Source organism: Mus musculus, chromosome 2 (genome assembly GCF_000001635.26).
Source record: "Mus musculus strain C57BL/6J chromosome 2, GRCm38.p6 C57BL/6J".
Classification (NCBI taxonomy): domain Eukaryota; kingdom Metazoa; phylum Chordata; class Mammalia; order Rodentia; family Muridae; genus Mus; species Mus musculus.
Genome location: NC_000068.7, coordinates 129,797,826 through 129,818,058, shown reverse-complemented (window position 1 = coordinate 129,818,058; position 20,233 = coordinate 129,797,826). Strand labels below are relative to the sequence as shown.

Sequence of the window (20,233 nt, the reverse complement as noted above, 5' to 3'; positions counted from 1 at the left end):
CCCTGCGATGGTCAAGGGGCCTCTGGACTTTGTCAGTAGTGGCAGCTGCGCTTCACTTTCAGTACTTGGCTTAAACCCCAGAACAAGTTTCATAAAGGTAAAAAGTCACCCTGTTGTTTGTCTGGGGTGTGGTATTTTTCACACCCATTTCTGCTGCCCCATGCAAACCGAGAGTTCTTTCCAAACATTCACCAGATCCAAACAGGCAATCTGGTTACTAACAACAAATGAGTCTTTACTTGTGACTTCCAGTTTTCTTTATGTCTGGTACAAGGGGTTGGGTCCTGCTGGCGAGTGTTTGTGCAGTCTGCCAAGATCCCACAGCAGCACCCTCCTACTCCATGCCTGAAATCTGTCCTAGATCGAGGGCATGTCTTTGGCATGTCCAATAGAAAGCAAAAAAGGAAAAGCAAAGGGCTGTTATATGTGGATGCTAAGGGGTCCCTCTCCCTGGAGGATGGAGCTAGGTACACCTAGCTAGAATCAACCAGCTGCCTCACATCACCTTGGTAATTTTACTCACTGGACAAAATGATAAATACTAAAACCCAAAATGATACAGCCAATGGTTCTCCCATCACTGCTTTAGGACCATGCTTCTGAGTCCAGGAAAAAAAATTCAAACCATCATTCATAAGACTCCTTCCTTCCCTCAGCTTCAAATCAAGATTAGTTTTGTAGCTGGAAAACAAGCATTTCTATCTTCCTTACTATACCTTATGGGGTGCCAGGGTAGCTCTAACACAGTCTTCCCAAGTCCCTAGGCATCATTTTCTTTAACAAAGAAACAAAATACAGAATTCTTTCTGACCTGTTTATGTTGCAGGCTGAGTTACAGCTTTCCCTTGGTAGCTCTTACTGAAAGTGAAATTCCTTTAAAGTTGGGAAATTCATTGCAGTGTTTTATAGTATTGATTTATTTTAAACTTGGTTGGCATTTTTAAGACCTGCCATGCCTCTGAGCTCTAGAAATGCTGAAAGAAATCTATTTTTTTCCTACTTTTTACTGTGAAGTATTAGTTGAGATGAAAAGGGGCTGACAACTTGTCTGTTCTTCCTTACTTTGTCAAGACACAATCTTGGGTACTCTCCCCAGGCCTGAATCAGCACTTGGGAATGGCACCTTTCCCTTCTCGACAGAGTAGTCCTGAGTAGCCTCTTCAGTACATGCCCAAGTGGTCTCCTCACATCTCAACTATGATAAGTTATTCCGAAGTCCCTCAAGAACCAGTCCTAACTACTCCTCCACAAAGACTTCCCTGCCATCCACTGAGTCATCACCTATAACTAACCTGCAAGCTCTCAGGAGACAGCAATAACATCTAAATGACCAATGTCACCAATGGACTGCACTGCCTGCTTGCCTTGGCCCCAGAATTTTTCAACACGGGGTTGCAGGCAGCCCCACCCATAAGAGCAGACATTCTTGAGGACATCGCAGCTTTAGTCAGGATTTGAGAGAATTAAGAGAGCTGTCCCTGAGAATTACAGCAACCCTGCTGTTCTGTTCTGGGTTCTTGTCTACCTGAAACTTCTGGCTAATTCTTGAGAATGGGTCTCAGAAAGGATGTTATGGCAGCTTCTCCTCTTTGCAAGCTGGTACTGCACTGCTCCAATGAAGACACTCCTTGGTTATATGGGTGTCTGTTCTAGGCTGCCTTCCCTGCCAATGTCTAGGGCAGTGTCAGAGTAACTCAAAAGGAATCTATCTGTACACAGGCTGATGTTACCTAAAGCAGTGGCTGGGCTGGTGGTCCTGTTGTGGTATACACAGCCAAGAGCAGCTGTTGCTGTGGAGGACACCCACAGGAACTGTATATTATATGGCAGGCAATCAGTGTAGTTTTTTTACCTGCTTCAAAGCATGAACCCACACAGGTGTGGTTTTCAAGAGACTGCAGAAGGCAGAATGGAAGGCTGGAACCTCCAACCGCAAACTTGCATCAAATTCTGACTCTCAGTGAACCACGGCTCTCTCATGTACAGAATGAGGACAAATAGCATAACGAGATAGATGATGTAGAGCAGAAAGCACATAACAACTTATCCCTGAATAAGTTCACTCAGGGCTAGAAATAAAGAGACAGGGCCATTGGCCCCAACTCACAGGCCCCTCAAACAGGCTTCTCTGATAGCATGATTCTATTCCTTAGGTCACTGGGAATATCTTCATGTCCTCAAGGTCCCAAGAGATTCAAGTTGGAAGAAAACCAAACATTCAGACAGCTTTGCTGGCAGCTGAACGATTACCATCAGAGGCCCGAGATTTGCCGAAGGGATGAAATCTCTGCTGGGTGGAGTCAAGGATGCTAGAGAAAGCCCTAGGAGCAGCATCTGGGCCTTGCTACCAACAGCCCCAGGGCAAGCCTGCTCCTTCCTGATGCTAGCATAACCGAGGACCCCTGGGTGGGTACACAACTGTTAACACAACTAACACTTAGGTTTCCACCTGTCTGAGAGCAGGAGCCACAAGAGGTGACAACAGGATCCCCCAGGAAGCTGCCTGGACCTGCTATCAGCCTTCCTCATCTGTGGAGGAAAACTCCAAAACACCTAGAAAGACAAGGCCCCAGGGGACATGTATACACTGGTACCTAAGCCAAAGTCATCACAGTCAAGAGCAAAGCTTCTATTTCCTGGAACAAGGGAGAACCAAATATGGCATCTCCCCCAACGTTCTCTCTTGGTGTATAGCTGTGAAATACTGGGGACACACAGCCCTGACACAATCTATACAGACAGGGACTCAGAAGAGACTAAGACAGAGAGGACAAGTCTGCCAAAACAAACCATCTGCTAACTGTCATGGTCTGAATAGGCTTGTGACTCGAGTGTCTGAAAGCTTGGCTATGGAGAGTGGCTCTACTAGGAGGTGTGGCCTTGTTGGAGGAAGAATGTTGCTGTGGGAGGTGGGCTTTGAAACTCTCCTAAGTGCCTGGAAGACATTCTGCTCTTAGCTTCCTTTGGATGAAGAACTCTCAGTTCCTTCTCCAGCAACCGGTCTGTTTGCATGCTGCCATGCTTCCTGCTATGATACAGGACTAAACCTCTGAATCTATAAGCCAGCCCCAAATGTTTGCCTTTGTAAGAGCTGCCTTGGTCATGGTGTCTTCACAGCAATGGAAACCTTAAGACACTAGTCAATGGATCCCCTGTGGCCAAGTGATCATTCTACTTAAATAAAAGCCTCGTTCATAGGTACAGCAGTCTACCTCAGGCCACAGAGTGTCAAGTCCCTCCTTCAGCCCACACACCTGAAGGGGGATGTGCATTGTGGCCAATTCAATGCTACACAGACTAAAGCTAAAAACAACTTCTGAGACAGAAACCAAAGGCCTTGGCCCTTTAGCCACCATACCTTTCCTTGAGACACTGCTTGAACCAGGACACTAAATCTCATTGAAGAAACTCTACCATGGGAAACCTACCAAGTTCTCTAGCCCCTGTCTACACTCCAAAATGCTTAGAGCTAGGACAGCAAAATTCAGGCTGGTCCATGCTAAATTATTCACTGAATTCGATTATGAGGATTTCTTAAACTTACAGCCTAAACTATACACTATTAGCTCTATGATCTTCATCAACAACAACCAGGTCTAGTTCTTTGATATTAGATAACTACTAAGACTTCATATGGAGTAAGGCTCTATTCTATGACCCCACCCCTCCACAGACACTTCAAGTCACATTAACATCTGATTTCCTTCAACAGGCTTTAGCTGCCCATTCCTATCACCCAAGAGCTTGACTTCAAAAGGTCCCACTGATAGAAATGTGTATGCTGGACCTCAGGCTTGGCTATTAAGGCAGAGGCCCTCACTCTTATCACAGCACCCTCCTGGTAAAGTATGAGCTATGGCACAGGACCATCAGTTTGACTGGATAAGGATTGTGGCAGATAGTATTCATTAGATATGGCTCCGAAAAGTGACAAATCGGCTGTATTGAGCAATTGTTAAATGCAGATATGCCTTTCTAAAGCAATCAACTGGACAAGTCGGCTTTGTTTTTAAAGGCAAACCTCCCAACGTAAGGCTGCTATGCATCAGTATGCTTCCATCTCCATAAGTACACACCTAAAACCTACTGCTTCACTAAAACAATTTGTTTGGGGCACTTCACAACCCTTATAAAATATACATGGTTAAATCCATTTTGTGAGTAATAAAACCAAAGCCCAGAGTGGTGAAATAACCAACCTGATTATCACATAGCCAATAAAACACAGAAATAAGACACAAATCCTATACTGTAGCCAATTATCTCTGCATAGGAATTCTCCCTTCTCCCTCTTCTCACCGCTGCAAGAACAACTGCTCTTTGGGCACATACCCAACTGTTATGTGATGGGATTGTTCATGTTGGACTGGGGCTAGGCATGCTTAACATCCCCAGCAATGACACGTCTGATAGCAAGTTACCTAGAATCCAGCATATTCAAGTTCTATCCCTTAATTTGGGACAATCCTCAAATATATCCTTCTCTGTGTAGGATTCTAACTAGTACATGCTTCTCAGATCCTTCCGCAACACAGTTCCTCACAGAGCCATCAGCATTGCTGCTTCTCTACCTGCTGTCTGAGACTTAGAAAGCTACGCTTTTCATGATAACAGGACACTGTTTGCCCTTTTCACTGTCCTTCTCCCAATGGAGTCTTCCAGAAGTACACAATGAGCTGTCTACCATATTACAATGAAGAACCCAATGAGATTATTAAGGCAAGAATTAAACAGGTTTGCAAAAACATTGCTAGCCACCCTTAATTTTTAGAAATAGTTATTTTCATAAAATATGATTACTTATGACAAAAACTGGTATGTTGTTATTAATTCATTCATCTGAAGAAAACATTAAAAAAAATTGTTTCTTGGGGTTGGAGAGAGCTCAGTAGTTAAGTGGCTTGCTGCTCTTCCAGAAGACCTGAGTTTGGGTTTTAACAGCTAAATCAGGTGGCTCGCAGCCTGTAATTTCAGCATCAGGGGACCTTCACCCTCTTCTGGCTTACAAAATGCCTTAACTAATAAACTCCCCAAGTTTCGCCTCCTGAGCAGCCGTGTGTCCTGAGGTAGGCAGAATGGGGACCCACAACCCCTTCCAACTCTAGCCTCTGATTCTCAAAACTAAGCAGCAGCTACAGCTCATCTGACAACTGAAGCCTGAGGCACCAGTTACACAGCTGGGGCCCATCCCACAATTCATAGTGCTCAGCCAGGACAGGGCAAAACAGGCCAGTAAAACTGGCACTATAAGCCCAGCACCAACCAGTTGTCGGAACTACAGAATGAACGGACAGGAGCGCTTGCGGCACATACCCAAAACCCAGTCCCCTCCTCTCAAGCTCACCTATTTCTTTTATATCAAGTTATTTCTTGAGGCTGGAGAGAACTCGGAGGTTAAGTGGCTCGCTGCCCTTCTGGAAGACCCGAGTTTGGGTTCTAACACCTAAATTAGTTGGCTCACACAACCTGGAATTCCAGCTTCAGGGGACCATCACCCTCTTCTGGCTTACAAAACGCCTAACTAATCCACCTGACTTCATGTTTTCTTTAGGTGCAACTTTGTCCTGTAAACAAGCACAAATCTCATGTGCTGAACCAAATAGGGGTCCAGATCTCAACTCAGACAATCCCATAATCCTAACCTAAATTCAGGTCCTTTCCCCAATGGCAACCTTTCTCTTATGTAAGGAAAAATTGAATTCCAAGAGGTCTTTCAGAAACGCAAAGGCTAGGATGGAAATGGAAAGCTACAGTCAGGGAACTAGCCAGCCACGTCTACTAAGAACAGGACAGACGCAAGCGGCCCAGCTAAGCACAAGTCAGCTTTGCAGAGGTTCAGAGGAAGCAGAGTCCCGTGCCAGAGAGTCCATCCTATGACAGGAACACCAGAGCTACCCAACCCGAGACATCAGACCAAGAGCTACAGCTTATTTCTACCCTATCATCTTGATAATCCAGGAAAAGGGGACAGGTAGATTGGTTAAGGCCTTAATTTATGAGATATGATATAAAACACTTATAATATGTGTAAAGATACCTAGCATATATGATCAATTTGTAATGTCCTGCCTTGTCCACCACACCTCAGACTTTGGTACGGTCTAACTCCTTTGAACAGAAAAGTCAAACAGGGTCTGGAGAGGTGGTTTAGTGGTTAAGAGCACTGACTACTCTTCCAGAGGTCCTGAGTTCAGTTCCCAGCAACCACATGGTGGCTCACAACCATCTGTAATGGGATCTGATGCCCTCTTCTGGTGCATCTGGAGACAGCTACAGTGTACTCATATACGTAAAATAAATTAATAAATATTTTAAAAAGGGAAAGTTTAAAAAAAAAAAAAAGAAAAGAGAAGTCAAACATCTCTGGATACTTTATCTGTTCTTTATCCTAGCTGGTCCATGTTCTCTATATTATCTGTATTCCACACTAAGACAAATTGGTCTATTCTCTATACATCCTAATTTCCTCCAATATCAGGTCCCATGTGGACAGAACTGGATCCATGAACAAGCAAGCACAGTTGGGACAAAGTGCTTTCTCTGAAAACTGTATTCCTCTCAGCACCATTTTATATGGAGAATTCATTGATAATAAGAAACAGTTTCTGAAGAACTTGAAAGATTCAGCCTCATATAGTTTCCTCTTAAAACACTTCTCTACATTTCTTACTTTGTAATCAGATAATCTGACCTATCTCTACTTGCCAAGACTTCAGAGCCAATCTGTGTCAACAAGACTTACTTCCTGGCCCTGAATTTTCTCTACAACTCCAGAGTCCAGCCCAGGGAGTGTGTAAGTACAATAACAAAAGAGCACTCACCTAGTTTAAAAACACCCAAGACGTTCAGCCCTGGAGTTTAAGCAGCACATGTGACCTGGTCCATTCGGGTTTCAAGTTCAAAAGCATCAGGTCGGTCCTGTGGGTTAGCAGCTAACATGTCTTTCAAGAGCTGCTTGACCCCCTCAGACATGGAAGTCCTACGTTTCTGGGGGATATGCAACTCCATCTTTGGGTTTTCTAGCAGCGCCTCACCAACAGGGACGATCTCAGTCCCTTGCTTAATGTAGGTCCCCAGGAGCTCCTTCTTGGTTTCAGAGTCAATAAAGGTAATTCTTTCTATCATTGCCCAGATGATAATGCCCAGAGCAAAGATGTCCGCCTTGGCTGTATAGTGTCCCTCCCAGACTTCGGGAGCCATGTAGAAGTCTGAGCCACAAGCTGAGGACAGCCAGTATTTATTCACATTCACATTTTTGTTATCTTGATTGCCCTCTTTGCCTCGGGGTGCCAGCCCTGCACAGACCTTGCTCAGTCCAAAGTCTGCCACCTTGAGGATGGGGGTGCCAGACCGCTCTGTGATCAGGATGTTGTCTGGCTTTAGGTCCCTGTGCACGATGTGGTTTTTATGCAGGAAGGCAATGGCGCTTGTAAGCTGTAGCATGAAACTTTTGTTGGTGGCTGGGTCAGGTCTCCGGGACAGGACATACTGATTGAGGTCTCCACCTTCACAGTACTCCATGACAAACCAGAGATAGCAGGGCTCCTCAGCATAGCCCAGGATCCTTTCTCCTAAACCAAAGGACAGGAAAGAGCTTGAGTGGATATTCAGATACTATCTCAATCAAAGAAAGAAGACGGCGACAAATAACTGTGCCATGAGGATCTACACAACTGGCACCAAGCAAAGTCTATGCCCGCAGTCCACTTCTACCCATACAGACTAAGTCAAAGTATGGCAGAGGCATTCGGGCTGGTGTCAAGCACCTGGGGTTTGAATTTAAGACTCTACATTTGCTGCCATCTAGTTGACTTTGAGGCCTTCTTGTGTATTTTTATTTTTTGAACTGGTGTATGATTCTATCCATTCTCTGTAAGGCTGAGAACAAAAAGCAAACGAGATTTGTAAAGTGCGTGCTGGTTCTACTATTACCATTTAGCTATCGCTCTAGCTTCTATGATTCCTAATCTATTCAAGGCATATATGTTCTTGCTCTTCTTTCCTGATGCACCTAAGCATTTTTATTAACATGAACAAAATGACATTACAATTTTATTTCAGAGGCACACTCCCCTCCATCCATATCTTCTGCTTGTTCATCATATGCCTACTCCAAGCTCGGTCTGCATTACACCCCCAGCTCTATGAACCTTGGTTTAACAGGTACCTATGACAGCAATTATCTTAAATGGAATGATGGTAATAAGGTCAACTTCTATAGAAGATTGGCACACACATGCAAGAACTCTTAGGCTGAGATGAAAAAGATAATGGGACACAGGACAAGTGGACCAGGAGGTGTAAGGAAATGGGGGATGCAGTTGGGAAAATTTAACCTGATGGACAGTGAAATTTGAAGTAGATGCATAAGGCAGAATTAGGTTATACAAATTCAAAACCAGGAAAGCTGGTAACTTTTTCCATGTCAAATCAATCCCAACGTGCCTCATAATGCAACATAGAGCTTATGTGTGAGTTACTGGATGACAAGTGCCCTATAAGCTAGGTCCAAGTAGGCAAATGTCTAGTTTTGACAATAGAAAGATTGATACCGTGTGTGCAGGCACGTGCCTTTAATTCTGATAATTGGGAGGCAGAGGCAGGTAGCTCTCTAGGAGTTTGAGGCCCACCTGCTCTACATAGTAAGTTCTAGGACAGCCAGGGCTACATAGTTGAGACCTTATCTAAAAACAAAACAAAAATGGAAGGAAGAAAAAAAAAGGAAGACAAACTATACATTGACTGGCTATTTGTTAAGTGAATCAAGACCTGAAAACAGGTCCCTTGGCTCAGAGTATACTATGTCCCAAAAGAAAAGGCTAGCACTTCCTCAGCCTCTAGAAGGAGGCTCTTTTTCCTAGCCATTTACTACAATATCATACTACAGTGATACAATAAGCCAAATGAATCTCTGCTTCCCCACTGGCCCTTAAATCACTAATGTACAAACAAAATCTACCAAAGCCAGAGAGGCAGGAAGAGACATGGCAAATGTTTTTGGTTTTAAACACAGACCTACCTTCCCTTGTAATTGTACAATTTATTTGTTTATATTACTCACAAAGTAATACAAACAGAACCAATTCAGGGCATATGGCTTCTTCTTAAAATCAGTGTTGAGCTGTTCCCTCAACCCCCACTCCCTTCTCTAGAATCCTCTTTTTGGTTGCTAGCAAGCAGGCTAAGTCTACCTAAAACAAAACAAAACAAAACCAAAAAAACTGAAAAATGAAGCCACAACCTGAGGCCCCACCTAGAAACAAACAGAAAAGGGACAGCAAGAAAAGTTCCAAAACAGTACAGCCAGGGAGGAATGCCATCAAATTCCTTCTACAAAGACCACATTACATAGCAATGAAACTTCTAATCTGAGATATGAATAGGGAAATTATTATTTTATACACAAAACTGGTAACTATGGTAACTAAGAGGAATAAAAGAAAACAAGTTGGCCAAAGGAACTATAACACAGATCTAGGTTGTAAGAACTGGAAAAAAGAGTCAGGTAAAAAGCACACTAAGCTGTCTACAGAAGGGGCAGAGAGACTCTAAAGATGCGAGAGAAGCCCCAGGACACATGCCAACAGAAGCAGCAGGCTCAGAGCCCATCAACATCACTGAGCAAACATAGAACACTGCAGAATGACTTCTCTACGCAGGCAAGGGTAGGGCTTCCTTCAGGGAAGAGTCTGAGTCCCAGCCACCCACCCAGAGCACAGGAGAGATGTTAGTTAGGGTTCCAGTCCTTCCTTCAAGTGACTACCTGCCTGGGCCTCTGCCAGCTCCTGCCCAAGACCAAGGGAGAAGCCAAAACAGTGAAGAAACCAGGAGGAGCACAGAGAAGGAAGCAGTCAAGTGACCACAGACCCCTCTCCCAACCTTTGTTCTAACGGATTGTTAGCTCTTTGGCACAAACAGAAGGTAATGGGAACCTTGGGAAAATCCAGCATTCTTAGACATTAAATATGAGAACTTAGTATTATGCAGAGCATAAAGAGACTTTTTGGAGAATTATCTACTGACCATTACTAACATCCTCATCACCACCCAAAACAAGGTCCTTCAAAATAAACTGGAGGTTGGGGGGTGATGGTGAATCCAGAAAAGGGCATCAGATCCTCTGGAGCTGGAGTTACAGGCAGCAGTAAGCCACCTAACACAGATGTTAGGAACCAAACTATGGTCCTCTGGAAGAGTGAGAAATCCTCTTAACCTCTGCACTTTCTCTCCAACCCCTAATTTTTTTTGGTTAAGACAGTCTTAATATGTATCCCAGGCTATCCCCAGTACTGGAATTGCAGGTGTGCCACCATACTCAGCTTGAAGATCATTGATTTCAATAATCATAATTGATTTCAATAACTATACAGGTTACAGAATGTTACATGTTGAGCAAAAGATAAAATTTAGAACAAAAAAGAAAGGTATATTGCTCCGTCTACACCACATTTTTTGGGCTGTGACAGCTGAAGTTAGATCAGCATAGGTTAACATGCAAGGGCAAGTCTTGGTCACTGGATAAGGAAGTTCCCTCTGGAGGTTGAGAGCCAGGGAAGACAGATGAGCACCTAAGAAGTCATTAGAAGGTTCTGTAACAGAGTGAAGACAGTCAAGCGGGGAAGCTAGAGGGGGCAGGGTCAAGGATTTGAAGGTTTATATCAGAATTTAGTAACTAATCTCCTATGATAATTAATCAAAGAATTAAGAGCACTCTTCCTGTCTCTGCCCCAAACTGTAATTCTGACAACTGCACCCTTAATCCTGACAATTACACCCCAATTTCAGGTGAGACGACTGAAGCTCAAAACAAAACTATTTGTCTGTAATCTTAAAGCTAATGCCCCCCCCCCCCCCACAAGACTCAGAACTCTTCACTCAAAGCTCTATTGCTTCAAGGTGCTAGCAGCAACTTTACTCTTGGATATTCTAGTTCCCATGCTACACAACACATGTTCCTTATATGCAGGCTCTTGCATACACCAAACAATTTAAGCTTCAAGTCCCTAGTGCTGGATTATCCAACTATAGAAAATACAGATTCCTTTTTATGGTACAGGATTTTGATTAACTTAAATGTGCTTTGTGAAAGCTACTCAACAGGATTCAACTAAATAAGGATGAGAATTTGAGTCACTCAGGAGGGTTCCTGCCCTAAGGATAGGGCTGGAGGGCAAACTCAAGGTGAACTGATACTCTACTGGGGAAGTTAAGATCTCCCTCAGAGTTTACACTATAAAAAGCCTTCCCCATTGCAACCCCAATTAACCAATGTTCTCAATTAAGACAGGGCGGCTTCTATCTCCTGGGGCTAGTCCCTAAAATCCCTACACATAGAAGGAAAACACCCAGTAGCAAAGAGTGTGCAACTGCCCCAAGGCATCCAAGGACAGATCAGAAGCAGGAACGGCCTCTCTGGCTGCTATGCAGGATGGCACCAAAGAAAGCAGTGCAATAAGCACTGATAAAGCATAAGGAAACAAACAGCAGCAATCAGGATGCATGACTGATGTAGTAGTATTACACTCTATTAGTAACATATAATTACATATATTTTACAAGCAAAAACCCAAACCAAACCAAACAACAAACCACAACTCTAACCTTGAAGCCTTGTACTTAACATACACCCCAGGCAGTTAAAAGACAAGTCAGAATCCTGGCTAGGTTATGTTTAGCTATTTTACATTATGCAACTTCAACAGTTTTGGATGTCTAACCTTCACAACACACTCATAGTATCCATTTGAAAAGATGGCCATGAAGGCTGAATGAGCTATGGTATGAAGCCTTTACAATAGACACATATATATCATCAAGGTGTTGTTTCTGAGACAGGGTCTCAGTCTGGCTGAGGACTCACTGTAGTCCTGGCTGACTCTGTACTCAAAGCAATCTTCTTGTCTCACCCTTAAAAAGATGGGCTTACAGGTGGGAGCCACCACAACTAGCTTCATCCAAATTAGGAATAAAACCTTTGGACTCTAAATCATTGTTCTATTGTTTTCCATTAATTCTGAAGGTCCCCAGTGCCACTTTATCTACTTCAAGATAGTCAAAGATCATCCAATTCTGCCTAAATGGAGGGTCTCTAAATTCCAAGGCCCAAGCCTCAGTAGTAAAGGGGAAGCCTGGGTAAAAGATGACTACACTGCTCCGAGCCCCTTAGGTTTCCTTAGGCACTCCGTAGCCAGGAGTCTACAGTTAAGTCACTTCTAGGTTCAGGCTCCCTTGTGTCAGCTACTTTTGCCTGCTTTCCTAGGCCACTAAGGAAACTCTCAACCAGAACCTGTTTAATAGGATGCCACCACTTGCGACCTTGCAGCATAATCGCTTAGGTGTCCCCTCTTAGGAAGGAAAGCCTGCAAAGCCTCTTAAGTGGCATCCTGGCTCACAGCAGCACAGGCATGTGCTGACTCACAGCAGCATGGGTATGCAGGGAAGAGCCCAGGTCAAGCCCATCTGGAGCTATGCAAACACCCTGAGTAACATCAGGGCTCACCATCAAGTTAAGCCCGTCTCCCAGCTTTTCCACATTTCTAGCTTTATGAGAGCTAACCCAGAATTCATGTGTTTGGGGTACATAAAGGTCAATCTTTTTGTCAGAAAGATTTAGACTAGGGCAACAAATTTCTGAGTGCTTGCTATTTTCTAAGTGGTAATGACCTTAGACTTTGTCTTGGGTACATTCAGGAAAGGGGCTTTTAGGGATGGAAAACAAGGTGGCAAAAGCAACTGTTGATACCTTAATTCCCCTTTTCCTTGAAGGACTTTAAGTTGAAGACATCAAGCTAATTTGTAGGCTTTGTTTTAAGCTCTAGAGCTAGTTAGTGTTGTGCCAGTATTTCATTTGGGGCAAGTCCTGTCTCCTTCCAGAGCTCCTATTTCTCTCTTTGTGAAATACAGACTAAGGGCTGCGGACAGAACCCTGTTGGGAAAGTGTTTGCCTAGCACATACAGAGCCCTAGGTTTAATTCTCAACAGCACATAAACCAAGCATGATAGATTGGGGCTAAAGTTCTCAAGGCAGAGAATCCTTAGTTCAAAGTCATCTTGGGCTGTGTAATAGCCTGAGCTACGTGAGACCGTATCCCCCATGATATTGGCCCCACATTGTTATGAGACAGGACCAGCCAGGCATGGTGGCACACGACTTTAATCCCAGCACTTGAGAGGCAGAGGCAGGCGAATTTCTGAGCTCAAGGCCAGCCTGGTCTACAGAGTGAGTTCCAGGACAACCAAGGCTACACAGAGAAACCCTGTCTCAAAAAACCCAAAAAAAAATTAAAAAAAAAATAAAAAGAGAGAGACAGGACCACACTGGACTTCTGAGGGCAGAAAAGATGAATTTGATGCACAGATGCTAATGGACTGGGGATATGATCAAGAACATAGTTTTGTGTTCTTTTTTAAAATGTATTTTGGAAAAAAAAGAGAGACTGATAAATGCTAGTGATGAAGGTTAGAGGATGTAAAGGAACTTGGATGATGATGATTTAAAAATAAAAATGCTTCAGATCAACAAAAATGTATTTTGGATACTTGTTTGTATATCAAGTTATTTCAGTAAACCCTAAAACTGCTTTCTGCATATTCACTAGAAGCTGAGGTGAGGAGGAGGTAACTGTCGTCAGGCACTGTCCTCTCAAGATCACCTTCTTTCTAACCATTCTCTTCTTCTCTTAAATCTCTCTCCAACCCTCTGGTAATGAGCTAACCTGTCACCCTGGACAGTGACCCTAATCACTATTTATGCCTTTAAACTTTTCAATAGCCATAATGTGTTTTGTTTCCTTTTTTCCCATTCCAATACTACCAGAGGCATGCAGTGAATCACTCTGAATTACAAGGAACAGGGCAGAGTATGGTTGCAAAGGACTTTGGGGTTAAGGAAAGCTTTGGTATCGCTGGACATCAATAGCATGCTATAAACTCAGGGCCCGATCAAGACTTGGATACTTAAGTCAAGAAAACGTACCCTGGAGAAATTTGAGTCTCTGTTTTCCACTTTAATGCTAGCAAGCTATGTATGTATTATCCACTAAGCAGACGTATGACATGTAAGCTTAGCTGTCATTTTCTAGAGTAGAGGCAATACATATTAAGACTCTGAATTAAAACAGGGAATATTAAGTATGTGGCCCACAGGGGAAAAAATTCACTAGTTTTAGCACACAAAGGGGGGATGAAAAAACTAGGGTAGCTTTCAACCTACTATTCCGGCCACACAGGCAATGTGTTCCATAGTCAAAGTTTGGGAAACTACAGTAAGAACCCAAATCTCTAAGAAGATGAAGATGGAAGAAATTCAGAAAGTAGTCTGAACGTAATGAGGCAGTGGATTCTTTATAGATTACCGACGTTCCCAACATGTACAACCTCTTGGCAGAGATCCCCATCGTAGGATAAAGGCACACACACTCCCTGTGGGTTGTCAACTTGCCATGTTAGCTCAGAACAAGCAACGACTGCATGTAAGTCCCAAACTCCAGGGAGTTAAACACTTGCTACTCTGCCACTATTTACTGTAAAATTCTTTTTAAAATGCTGTCTGTGAAGAAAGTTTTAAAGTATTTGTGTATTGGAAGAATTAACAAGGACTGCTAGCTTAAGTTCCAGTTTCAAGCTGGCAACATCAATGAACTGAGGTTAGAAGATACTGTTTGGCAATGCAAATTCACACAGCCCAAGGCAGTTATTGAAATATCAACCAAACATTTGCTAAGCATGTTTCATTCATTTGTACTCAAGTAATCGGTGTGTAAAAGAACTAAGAAAGTAACTGATGAGACTGAAGGCAAAGTAGAAGGTGCTACCTAGGAAATCTTCAAGGATCCACCCTCCTGGAAATGATGACAAGCAGGATGGGAAAGGCCCCCAGAGAATTCCATCACACTATCCAATCCACTGTTAAATGACTTTAAAACTCTGCAAGGAGTTCTCCTGGGACCTTACAATAAAATCTGACAGGTGCTCCAAAAAGACTTTAGGAAATCTAGCCCTAAATCCCACCCAGTCTGCTAAATTCAACCTCAGATAGGGAAGGAAGGCAGCAATATATCTGCAAAGATCTGTGAGGGCCATGCTGGCTTACAAATACTTCAAGGACACAGGAATTTGGAGGCCGGAGTCCCACTCTTTCAAGCTGATTAACCTTAATCGAGCTGTGTTTGTGCCCACTAGGCTGAGTTCCTCTATTTATAGAGCAGAAGCTTAATTTACTGTTACAGATATTATCCAAATCGTAGCGCTCAGATTATATAGCTGGGATTGCGACTGTCCAATTTCCCTCGCCCTACCCCCTGCCCCAGGAACTCAAGACACTTGCAGCCCACTGCCTCTTCTCTAGTTTACACAGGAAGGCAAGGTGTTTGGCCTCCTGGAGCCCCATGGTTCTGCAACAATCACTGCTCAGACAGCCCCAGGGGTTATGAAAACAACTGAGATTGTAACAGGGCAGGGAAAGCTGCAACCTGTTTTGTTATGCGACAGCTCTTGGCCCACCTGAGGGGGTTATTACTGGGTGCGTGAGTTATTAACCTGTGGTGCCCTCAGGGACTAAACCAAGAACCAACTGAATGATTGTCTGCTCTCGGGTGAAGGGTTGGGGTTCTCGGAGGAAACCTCACACTTGAAGACAAGGTTTGGGAACAGAATTGGAAGAAACTAGAAATCAGGAAAGGAGAATGGCATGGGTGGGTCTGCTACTTTTTTTCCCCTCTAGGTTCTGATGAGAAAGAGGCATGAGGGGGCTTCTGCAGTTCTACCAACTACTTTGAATCCCACCAGGACTACTCTTCATCCATCTTTTAAAATGCTAGGCTTGTAATTATGGCTCACACCTACTGAGTGAGTACTTAAAAAGATCAAGGTTAGCACTTGGTGAGCTTGTTAGGGAATGTCAGCTAACGGCTGGGGAACAGACTGATTTCCTAGCAAGAAAGAAGGTCCCAAAGCCGGGTCAAGGACCTTAGCGAGCCAGAGACAGTTATTAGAACTGAGTGGTTCTGAGAACAAGGGGGTCCAGGAGAGGGCAGGACTGCCGGCTGTAGTCTACCTTTGAGCGAGGTCTCCACCAGGCGCAGGTAAAGCTGTGAGTTCTTGTTGCCGTGACTCATGCGCTGGGCTAACCCGTTGCGCTGTAGGACGCACTCCTCAAACTGCACGATATTCTGGTGCCGCCGCTTGAGACTGGTGAGGGCCCAGAATTCTGCTAGTGCCAACTCCACGTTCTCGGGAGCGTCGCAGCGGATCTTCTTGACTGCCACCCTGGCCCCACTGCGCCCAGCCACAGCCTCATAAACCACGCCGTAGCTGCCGCGCCCGATCTCCGCCAAGAGGCTGTAGCGCGGCCGTGCAGGAACATCCCCGCCGCCGCCATCCGGCCGCCGCCGGGCCAGGAAGGCCTCGCCCGGGACCTCGGCCCCAGCCGGATCCATGGCCTGGGCCGCCGGCCTCAGCTTCTCGCACAGTACCCGCTGGACTGGGCTTCGCCTTTTCCGCTCCGGGCTTTTTGTCCCTCTGCGGGCTCCGTTCTCTTTCCCCGTTTCCATGGCTGCGGGGGGCGGGGGGAGCAGCAACGGCGCCGCCCGGGCCCCCCTTGCCTCATCCCTCCGTCTAGCCCCGAGATGTGGAGGAGCGGGACCTTGGATGGTGATCTAAGGGCGAGAGGGAGAAGTTAAAACCCACCGGGCCGAGAAGGGTAGATGAGGAACTTAAAGCGTCCGGCGTCCCACCTCCGCCGCCGGTCGCGGCCCCTTTAAGAAGGAGCCACCGTCTCGAATTGAACGGGGGAAGGGAAAGGAAAGCGGGAAAGACGGAACCACCGGGAAGTACCGAGGGAGGACCGGAAACCGAAGCGCAAACCGTCCCCTCTCGCCGACTTATCCGTCAGGAGCAGAAAAAATAAATAAAGCCGTAGGGATCGTCCCCATCGAAGACGGCCGGCTTAAACTTTCCTGGGGCTTAGCCCCCTCTCAACGGCCCCTCCCCACGTCCTACCCGGGCTTCTCCCGGTGTAAACAGTCCCGTGAATCAAACCCAGGAGAGCCCGGCGGGACGACCCAGACCCCCGGGGACAGCGGGCGAAGGGAAACCGGCTAAAAGATCGGCTTCCGAGGACGACAGGCGGAGGCCCCGGTGACGCCCCCGGGACTACGGTGGGGCGCCGGGGCTCCCGCTTCGGCCCTCCCTTCCTCCCTCCACTCCCTCTTACCTGGCCGGCGCTGTTCCTCTTCCGGGCGAACCGGTTCCCCCTTGGAGCCCGCGCCGGAGGATGGTCCGTTCCGAGCCGGGCTTGTCTGCAGAGCCGGGTAGGGCGCGAGGCGGGGAGCCTGGCTGAGCGTGTAGCGCGTCGCGGCGCTGCTCTTGTGATGACAGCAACGCTCCCGGGGGAGGCCTCGGCTTCCAGGTTCCCGTGGCCGTCCCCGAGTTCACGCCAGCTGAGCACTTTACGTAACCTCTTTATGTAAGCTGCACCTCCCGCCGCCGCTCTGGTCAGCGGAGATTCCTGGTGGCCCATCCCCCAGGAGGCCAGCGGAGAGCCGCGCCGCCTCTCTGCAGCCGAGGTAGACCCAGCCGCCGCGACAGCCCGGAACCAATCACTGGCGAGAACACCCAGCCAACAAAAAGAGCGCGCCAAAATCCCGCGATTTGTACCGAGGGCCTTCGCGAGGCGCCTGCACTCCGCAAACGCCTTTCCGGACTTGACCTGCATCGTACCTCTACGCCCGCACTCGGCACTTGATGCTGATTGGGGGAATGGCTTAGGTGTAATCGATTCACAGCTGAGACCAGGGTTAGAACGCTAATCTCCACGCCCACTAATGACCCCAATGATCTCAGCCGCACTTAATCCTCAGTATCCTTCTCTGCCAAACCCGGGTGGTCCGCACTTCCAAGGTTGCAAAGGACCAAGTGAAATATGATGGCTGGCTAATTGAGTGCCTGATATAAGCTGCTTTGGGCTTGGATTTTGATACCCTTCACCCCGGCCGCCCATTGTGGTGGGAGGGAGCACAATGGCTGTGTAGTTAAGAATGATCTTGAACTTTTCCTCTTGTCTTCATCTCCCGAGTAATGGGATTAAAGGCGGGCACCACCACACCCAATTTATACACCCTATTTGTTTGTACAGAGCTAGGAATCCAAGGGTTTTGTGCATGCTAGACAGGCACTTTACAAAGCTACATCTCCAGCCCCTAGGCGTGGTTTTTTAAAGTATTTTGTACCCTGCTTTGTACTCCAATGCCTAGAAGGTGCCCAGTATTTTGTTAGCTGATATTGAAGGACAGTAACTAGAGTTTCTGCTACACACTATTTTAAGTCTGGGGAAAAAGGAGTAGACACGACAGTCTTTGCCTTAATTGCGACTCTTGACACTGGAGGAGACAGTCAACCTTGTGTCTTCGTAGATGTCTCACAGTTAAAGTACTTAGAACAGTGTTAAAATACACACAAGACAGATTAAATGTAATGTAAAACAATAAACAAGAGTTTCTAGAATTTCTATAGCTTTTCTGTATGTAAGTGGTCACATATACACACAAGGTGTAAGAATAGTAAAGTCTCATCTTTTTTTTTGCCAGAATTACATTGTTTTGCTATATTTTCATGTTCTGTGCACAAATATGTATGTATGAATGTATACATGTTGTAAATCCTTTTATATTTATAAGATATATATGTATACATATATATATATATACACACACACACACATATATATATACACACACACAAATATATGTGTGTGTGTGTGTTTTTTTCCCAAGGACAAAGATACTCTCTAGCACACTCTCAATACAGTGCAGAACCATGAACAATGCCATGCTTTTGTTTACTATGCCATCTCAAGGTTTACCGATTGTCCTTTCCTTTCTCTTCTAGTCCAATATACGAGTCCTCAGCACCTAGCCTTATTGGATAAGGATTCCAACAGCCTCGTTGTTAACCGAAACTCCTTTACTTCTTTTCCTTGTTGTTGCTGGGTTGTTGGGTTTTTTTTTTTTTTTAATTGGTGGTGATTTGGGTTTTTTGTTTTTTGTTTTTGTTTTGTTGGTTGGTTGGGTTTGTTTGTTTGTTTGTTTGGAGACAGGGTTTCTCTACTTAGCTTTGGCTGGTCTTAAACTCAGGGATCTGCCTGTCTCTGCCACCCAAGTGCTGGGATCAAAAGGTGTGCACCACCATACCCAACCTCACAATTTAAACAACTTAAATTTCTTTAAAGGGTTCATCTTCAAATATTGTTACTAACCTATTGGGGGTTATAGGTTCAACACATGATTCTGAGGTAGGACCACAATTCAGTTGGCAGCAATCTCTTTAGAAAATGACACTCATCTGAGTAATGAATAGCAAGAAGCCAGTCATGCCACAACTAGTGGTGGGGCATTGCAGGGAGAAGAGACAGCAAGTACAAGAGTGGCCAGGGAGATAACCTTGGTCAATTAAAGAGACTATTAGAATGTAAAACAGCCTGGGTAATGGCTCAGTGTGAACCTGATGACTTGATTTCAATCCCCACCCCACCCCCCAAGCTGACAAAAAGGTGAAAAGAGAATCAACTCCACAAAGTTGTCCTCTACCCTGGTACCCACAATCCTACAGAGATGGTGATGAACCCCAGAGGCTCAGAGGTATGAGTCCCCTGCAGCTGTTGAATTAGCTAATAAAATACTTTCACATTTGATTCTTAAATTTGGACTTGCTTAAATTACTAAAGTAATCTTCACTTGCTTTTATGCTTGATAGCTAACATTTATGAGCAGTTTCTATCTTCCTGGCATAGAGAGTGACAAAGAGTATTTATGACATCCTTGAAAACATAGTTTCTTTCAAAGTTAAATGTATATGTCTGCCTGTGGCCTAGCTAGTTCCCAGTCTAGAGGTTTACCCAAGATAAATGAAAACTTAGATTCACAAATAGACTTTTGTATAAAACTATTCATGGTGGCTTTTCCCATGACAGTCAGAAACTGGAAGGTACTACTATGTTTGTCAATACACAAATAGATTGTGTTACTTCCAGATAGTGGGAACAAAAGGGGAACTGAGACTCTATAGCATGGAAGAATTAAAAAAAAAAAATGCAGGGTGAAAGAACCCAGGCACAAAAGAACACATGCCAAGTGAGTCCTACACCACTCGGGAAAAAAGCTCAGACTAATCTATACTAGAGAGGGATCAAAGAAGAAAAAAGGAAAACCTTTTGGGGGGGGTGAACAATAATGCTCAT

General features: G+C 45.1%; 1 protein-coding gene and 1 long non-coding RNA gene across 3 annotated transcripts in view; one reads left to right on the top strand and one right to left on the bottom strand.

The window, feature by feature from the left end:
* Stk35 (serine/threonine kinase 35) overlaps positions 1 to 17,542 on the bottom strand; it is a 31,771-nt gene extending 14,229 nt beyond the window's left edge. The window contains exons 1-3 of one of the 2 annotated variants that reach the window (NM_183262.3): positions 17,213 to 17,542; positions 16,055 to 16,655; positions 6,822 to 7,571 (exon numbers count right to left, since the gene is read on the bottom strand). In NM_183262.3, the coding sequence (NP_899085.3) occupies positions 6,859 to 7,571; positions 16,055 to 16,655; positions 17,213 to 17,518 (1,620 nt within the window). In that variant the 5' untranslated portion in view covers positions 17,519 to 17,542 and the 3' untranslated portion in view covers positions 6,822 to 6,858. The remainder of the gene's footprint in view (positions 1 to 6,821; positions 7,572 to 16,054; positions 16,656 to 17,212) is intronic. The other variant, NM_001038635.2, reaches the window with a different exon arrangement.
* Positions 16,600 to 19,690, top strand: Stk35os1 (serine/threonine kinase 35, opposite strand 1). The gene has a single exon (NR_029452.1). It is a non-coding gene; the product is annotated as a serine/threonine kinase 35, opposite strand 1 (long non-coding RNA).
* The last annotated feature ends 543 nt before the right edge of the window (positions 19,691 to 20,233 follow it).